This window comes from Atta colombica, unplaced genomic scaffold (genome assembly GCF_001594045.1).
Source record: "Atta colombica isolate Treedump-2 unplaced genomic scaffold, Acol1.0 scaffold42, whole genome shotgun sequence".
Classification (NCBI taxonomy): Eukaryota; Metazoa; Arthropoda; class Insecta; order Hymenoptera; family Formicidae; genus Atta; species Atta colombica.
The window spans coordinates 233,043-240,416 of record NW_017259531.1 but is presented as its reverse complement, the minus strand read 5'-3'; the positions used below and the strand labels follow the sequence as shown (position 1 = coordinate 240,416).

The following is a 7,374-nucleotide window of genomic DNA, read 5'->3' as shown; positions in this document are numbered from 1 at the left end:
GAGCTGAAGATGAAGAGCAGAGAGGAGAGAGAAAGAAAAAGGGGAGAAGCCGGTGTAGGCAGCCGGTAAAGGCACACTTTTAGTAAAGCATCGTAAAACAGCGATTCTTGTTTGCTTCGAGTTCTGTTTAATCGTTCGGTGTAATATACCAAGTTTCATTGATTTCCCATTGTGCTTCTTTTTATTATAGCGCGAGTTTTATTGTACAATATTACTGGCGTAATATTCGATCAAGTGACGAAAACAAAATTTCTCGCAGTATACCGACCAATTACACGCGTATCGTTCCGCGTTGAGAGAGAGAGAGAGAGAGAGAGAGAGAGAGAGAGAGAGAGAGAGAGAGAAAGAAAGAGGAGAGTTGAGCCAATTGCGTGAACAAATAATCAAGGCCAATTAAGTGTGCGGGCGCAATGACTTCCGCGTACGAAACGATGACAGAACGCGAGAAACAGAAGGCAATAAGTCCGCACGATACTGCGCGAGTATTTTTCAACCTGGATACTGCTTCTGATATGGAGGAGACATCTCGAGCTAGTCTCGCAACAGGTGATTCTTTCGAAGAATCCATGCTTTTTTCTTCCGTAGAAGTTAACGTTCTGTCTACAGGTGAATCATTCGACGGGGATCTGAGAATGTTTGAGAAAGAAGAAGAAAATAAGGAGGAAGGAAGCGTCAGCATTTCTGTAAATTTGGTAAATGATATTTCACAAATGAATAGATTTAAAAACGGGGAATTGTCCTTTGAAGATAATGAGAGACATAAGGAAAAGAAATTGGTTTTATTGGCGGATTATATCGCATCGGAAAACGCATCCACGTGCAGTGTAGAAAAGGAGCAGGACAAGAACCAGAAAAATCGAAGCATACTGAAAATCCAAGTGCAGGAACAATGTGTCAGTAATGTTCATCCTGAGGAGAAATTTCGAGATTCTGCGATAGAAGACGCTGTGAGAGTTTGTTGCGAGAATGTGGTGGAAATTTGCCTGAACACACATACGGATGAGAAACAAGATGAATTTGAAAGGGAAATTATCAGCCGACAGGACAGTGGCTCATTTTATGATGCAGTACGATCAGGAAACGCCAAGCGCGTCTCGATGTTGATCGCCAACGGTTGCGTGCAAAACCTGGACGAACCGGATTGGAACGTGTCGGGTGATCCACCCTTATTGATGGCAGCAACGAATCATTGCCTTCCTGTGCTGAGGTAGAGATCTTTTAGAATCGTAGTTTCGAACGCAATCGTTTAGATATAAGATCGCATTGCTTTGCATAAACTTTACTTTCTTCTTTCTGCAAAATTATATCAACTTGGAGTTTTCTGGCAATCAGTCATCCACGAGTTATCGTAACATTGAAAATATTTAATTTTTTAAATAATAAATTCATTGATCTTTAAGGCATTATGTTATTTGTTATGTATATAGAAATTTATATAATCGAAAACATAAGATTTTTGAGAATGATTATTCACATACTTGTTACTTTAAATTTATCGATAAATTATTAATAGAAAATATTTTCATAATGTTAAACAAAACATTATAGTTTAAGCGCAACATCAAACAATCTTTGCACAACTATGAAAATTCTCTTTGATGTAAAAATTGAAAATGTTGTTAAAAATAACTTAACTGGTGTGATGTTAAAAATAACTTAACTGGTGTGCAGCAAAGCTATTTTTATATTTGTGATTGTGACACGTATCGTATTCATATTAAAAATTTAATGACAAAAAATATTATAAAAACTTGTTGTATTTTTTTGTCGCCGGATTACAGTGCGCTACTAGCGAACGGATGCGATCCAGCTGTGCGTTCACCGCGGGGTGAGACGGCACTTCACAGAGTAATCCTGAATGGCGGACCGGGTAACGTATTGAAATTCGTAGAGGACCTCTTGAAATACGACTGTCCGCCAGGCGTCAAAGAAGCCGGCAGTGGATCGACTGCGTTGCACGTGCTGTCTCGTCAATTGGCTCACACGTCACTAAAATCCCTTCGTCATAATTTCGATGTGGCTCTAAAAACGCTAGAATTATTGGCGAAAGCAGGACCCGTTAACGCTAAGGATCATCAAGGTCGAAGTGCCTTGCACATTTTAGCATCATCAACTATCTTTGGTACAACCATAATGATCGTCTCAGTAGATTAAATCCCTTCATCTCTTCATTAAGAGATCCAACTAATTTATTATTTATTTATTTCTTTGGTGGGAGGGGGGGGGATCTTTTAATTTTAAAAAAATCTTCAACTTTCATTTACTTGAAATAGTTGGATGTTTGATATTTCTGTCAATGAAAAACTTTTTAATCTTATGCCACATTTTATTTCTATTCAACATCTTTTTAACTCTGTGTACTTTTATACAATTTTTTATTTCAAAATTCCAAACAAAAATTTTGTTTCCATACATACAAACAATGACGTGCGTGACTTTTTCGAATAACAGATGATTATTCTCATTCATTTCACGATCGCCAAACGAAAAGAGTGCGCAAAAGCTTTAATGGCACATTATCTTACAGATAACAATCACAAGACTGATATCGAGTCGTTGATTGGTACGCTTCTAGCCGCTGGTGCGGATACTGCGTTGAAGAATGATCGCGGAGAGACCGCTTTGCACGAGAGTTTGGAGTGCGGTGCGTTAAACACAGCGACATTGTTGATACAACATACGCCAACAAGCATCGCGTCGCGATACGGTGAAACCCCGTTACATATAGCGTCGCGAAAAAACCATATCGATATGGTGACGAAGCTACTTGAACACGGTGAGGACCCTGGCGCGCAGGACGCCGGCGGGAATACTCCATTGCACCTCGCATCAGCAAGAGGATTTCATCAGACGGTATCATTGTTGGTCACCTCACCCTTAGCGCAATTGGAGAAGGTCAACATTGAGGGTCTGACGGCGTTGCAAGTTGCCGCCGAGAGTGGATTCGCTAATGCCGTCAGGATACTGTTGAAGGCTGGTGCCGATCCCAGCCAAACCATGCATTATTGCGCAACTATTCTGCGTCATCATCCTGACATCTCGCTCTTAATCGACCACGAATTGACCAGACGTCGACAACTTGCCGCCTGATCCATTGATATTTTTCCTACTTACATCCGGCATTTGTTAAATATTACTATAGACAAAATGCAATTATCACGCTTGTGCGTTGCTCAATATTACAATATTACAATACAAATTTGATACATGTAGAGATTATAGAGTAGTATCTATCCAAGATTTAAAAGATCTACTCAACTATGTTAGAAACACTACGCTAAATTGAAAAATGTTTCAGACAAAAATTTTTTGACTTCGAGAGGACATAAGATGGTATACGATTGATTTAATCTTGGGTAATGTTATCAAGGTCAAGGCAAGGTTACTTTGAATTTTTTATATGGGATCCCCAGTTTTTCATTACATATTAATTCTTACAGCTTATCTCGAGAGCTTTTCAGAACAAACTATTATGTAATAAAACTATTATTTCATTAAATACTTTCCGAGTTAAGGCTTGAAAGTTACAGTACAATCGACATTAACATTAACATAAGATGAAATCACGCGATGCTCGATTTCTTGAATGAGCATGCATACATGCATGCTGGGCTGCGTTCAGAATTATTATCTGGGTACACCCAAATGTTCTTTTATTCTTTATAACATTCGTGAACAACAAGGATAAAACGATATCTGGGTGCATTCTTGCGAACGACGATTCTGAATTCTAAACGCAGCCCTGCTATGCCTGCTATGCTTTGGATGCGTTCCGAGTTAAGCATGAAGCGCATGATGCATCATTTATCCTTGTTCGCCAAATAATAAAAAACATATATCATGCGCTTCATGTGTAAAATAGGTTCGAAACGTACCCTTTCATGCATACAGTTTGACAAATAATTATGAATTATTAACTATGAAATTGTTTCTTTTGAATTGGTGCATGCAAGGAAATAAGCTATGAAGTAATCCATAATAAAATACAAAATCATATATATGCAACATGCAGCGCTCAAAGCATGAACGAATTCTAACTTACATCAAAGCAGGCATGACTGTATGCATGTTATCATTTAAGAAATCGAGCATCATGTGATGAGTAATGATACTGAATAATATTTATCAAGATCAAAACCATTGGAGGTTACACCTCTTACACACGGGTACACCTCTTATTTTCATTTTTATGTAAAAATGAAAATAAGAGGTGTAAAGAATTTTTAGTGCAAAAAGAAAAATATAAGAACAATCTTCAATGGCTTCCGAAATACTTGAGTGGATCCTTTAAAATGGGACACTATATATCTATGTACAATCGTTGCCATAAATCTCACTGTAGATCAAAGTGCATTTAAATGAAAAGCGAAAAATTAAATTCTAAAATAAATATTAAATATGGCTGCCTTATGTCATAGTACAAATATCCGCTCTTCTTTGCATCGATAACACACCCACCCAAAGATTCCAGGCGTTTCGAATAGTTTTGTACAGAGCCTCTGTGATTTCTAAGATGTTGAGCATTCAGAACGGGAGTGGTTTGGTGTATACCAAAGAGTTTAATTTTTTGCTTTTCATTTTATTGTAGTTATTGTAATTGATCAAATAAAATGACTTTGTTACTTGCAGCTATTTCAAAAATAACAGCCTTGTATCTTTGAAATTAAGCCATTTCGGACAAATCGTCATATGAAGTTTTAATCTTAAATTTGTGTGACAAATTACCCCTTAAAATCTTTTAGCGTATTTAGTATCCACCCTGTATATACATAACTATATTTTACAAATAAATGTTAATGCCGTTATCGTGATTATTATCGATTTGTTTTCATTACTGTTGTCATCGTGCCTAATCTTGCCATCTTTATTAGTATATTAATAAGTAAATATTTAGTTATATTTAATTGTTATCATCATTATTTGAATAGGATTTAATAAATGAAACAATACGATTTTTATAATCATAGTGTATATTTTATAAATCCACATAAAATATCTGATATGAAGCGAAAATGAGTAAAACGGGAGCATATTTGTATGTACAGCTAAGTATAAATGGATTAAAAAATATTTTTTTCAAAGTATATATCACATGACATCTGAAAGGCTGTGTTAGAATTATAAAATAAATATTATATGATTATAAATGTACATAATATAATTCACTATACTTTGTGCTGATTTAAACATCAAGAAGACACTGTATAAAAATAAATGTCTTCCCTATTTCATATATAGGCTTCTTTTATTACACGCATTAGAATAAAATAGAAACAAACATACAAATTATAAATTTCTTTCATTGGATAATTTCATTATGGATCTATTACAAAACATGTCTCACAATCGTGAAATTTTAATAGACGTAATCGATTTTGTTTTAAATTATAGCAGTTGTATGTACACAAAAATTTATAGAAATATTTGCTAACATGAATCGGGGCACTGATCGCATAAAATGTTGATTTGATTAACAATAACATTTAAGAGATTACGTTAAATGCATTTCATATAACAAATAATTATATTTATTATGGATTGTCAAATTTAAAAGAAATTAAGAAATAATAGGCATATATGAAATCACTGTTGCACGAGCGCTGAGACACGTTTTCAACCTTTTGGCCTACTAATAAGCTCTTATGGTATTATTACTTGTAGTTAAGGTACATACGTATGATATAGCATATACGATACGTCTACATATATATGTCTATACATGCATTCAAACTTACGTACACACACACGTATTAATAGGAATTCAATTCGATGTATATAGTTGTAATACAGGCTGCTATATTGCATATTGAAGATTAACGTGATGACATTATCGCCGTTATCGGTCGTAATCATTTTAAGAATATTTATTTGTATATAGCACAAAAAAGTCTAAACTACATCTTTAAGCTCTGAACATCGTTATAAAACAGATTTATGCGTCTTTTTGACATTCTACTTGTATTTGTAAAACGGACAATGTTTTACAGAAATGCTCGATTAAACACGTTCATTTCTTTCGATAACACACACACACACACACACACACGCGCGCGCACGCACGTACTCTCTCTTTCATTACAGTTTTTAATATCTAAATTAAAAAAAAAATCTTAATCTTATTAAATTACCTCTCTCCCAATTATAATGAAAGAATTCTGGCACAAGAAAAAATTATGGATTACATTATCAAAATCGTGTGTGTGTGTGTGTGTGGCTATAGAAATATTATAACAAAAAACTCGATTATACATTTTACCCCTAATCTAATTAAAATATTTTTAACGGTTTAATCTTAAAAATATATTCTTTGAATAAATATATATTCTTAAATATACTACGCATACGCATTCACGGTATTTAATTTAACATACTAAATGCTGATAATTCTGTTAAAATTATAGATTAATGACAATATTGCAATACATATTTATAAAACAAGCTAAAGATACGCGATCACGAATAAGATTAATAATAAATTTTTATTAATTCAGAAAACAAGATTTCTTTTAGTAAAAACTTTTGCATTCGATTTTGGGCATGTAATGATACATAGAATATAAAAGTTTTTATCTATGCCAAGCATTGCACATGGTTATTCAGTGTATATTTTTTACATTGATTTTTTTTAACTATAAAGCGGATAGATATTATATAGAATCTTCCACATATAATATGCATACATAATGCAATTATGCAATATATCAGAGCTGAGCATCATATTACATAATTTTTGTTCAATTCGCTATTCAAATAATATCTAATTTACTTGATTTTTTATCTAGATAAGGTTATTTAAATAAAGTCATTCTTTTTTATACGAATAATAATTATTTCTATAAATAATATGAGTATTATATTCGTTACAAATAAATTGAAATCCTTTATTATTCCTTCTTATTAGAATAAGAAAATTTTAGCCCATTTCTCTAATATTTTCTAATAAAAGCCTGTAGGCCTGATTTCTTTTCGCTATTTAAAAAATGAAATATAAAAAATGAAATAATTAAATATTTATAAAATAATTAAATATTATTTTAATTTATATAATACATATGAGAGAGAGAGAGAGAGAGAGAGAGAGAAGTGCGGGAATCAAACGTTCAAACTGTCTTCGGCTTGTCTGCAGTCGGTATCGGGGGCATTCTTCGAGGTTGGTGGTGCTCTAAAGCTGCTTTCAATGAGAGGGCTTGGGGTACGGCACGAAAAGGAGATTCCAGAATCGTGAGATTGCTCGTTTTGTCTGCGAAAATCCGATACACGCATTCCCGGAGGAGAGTTTCCGCCCATTCTTCGAGTCATTCTTCTTATTTCGAACCATCCTTGTAAAACGTTTCGCAGATTAAAAAAGCTGTTATTGCTCCTCATGAAGTCAAA

At 34.1% G+C, this 7,374-nt stretch overlaps 1 protein-coding gene across 1 annotated transcript; it reads left to right on the top strand.

Annotated features, from left to right (window-relative positions):
- LOC108691219 (ankyrin-3-like) lies at window positions 1–3,631 on the top strand. The gene is made up of 4 exons (XM_018198888.1): window positions 1–65; window positions 191–1,207; window positions 1,782–2,122; window positions 2,528–3,631. The coding sequence occupies exons 2-4, from the start codon at window positions 411–413 to the stop codon at window positions 3,088–3,090; spliced, it is 1,701 nt and encodes a 566-aa protein (XP_018054377.1). The 5' UTR covers window positions 1–65; window positions 191–410; the 3' UTR covers window positions 3,091–3,631.
- The last annotated feature ends 3,743 nt before the right edge of the window (window positions 3,632–7,374 follow it).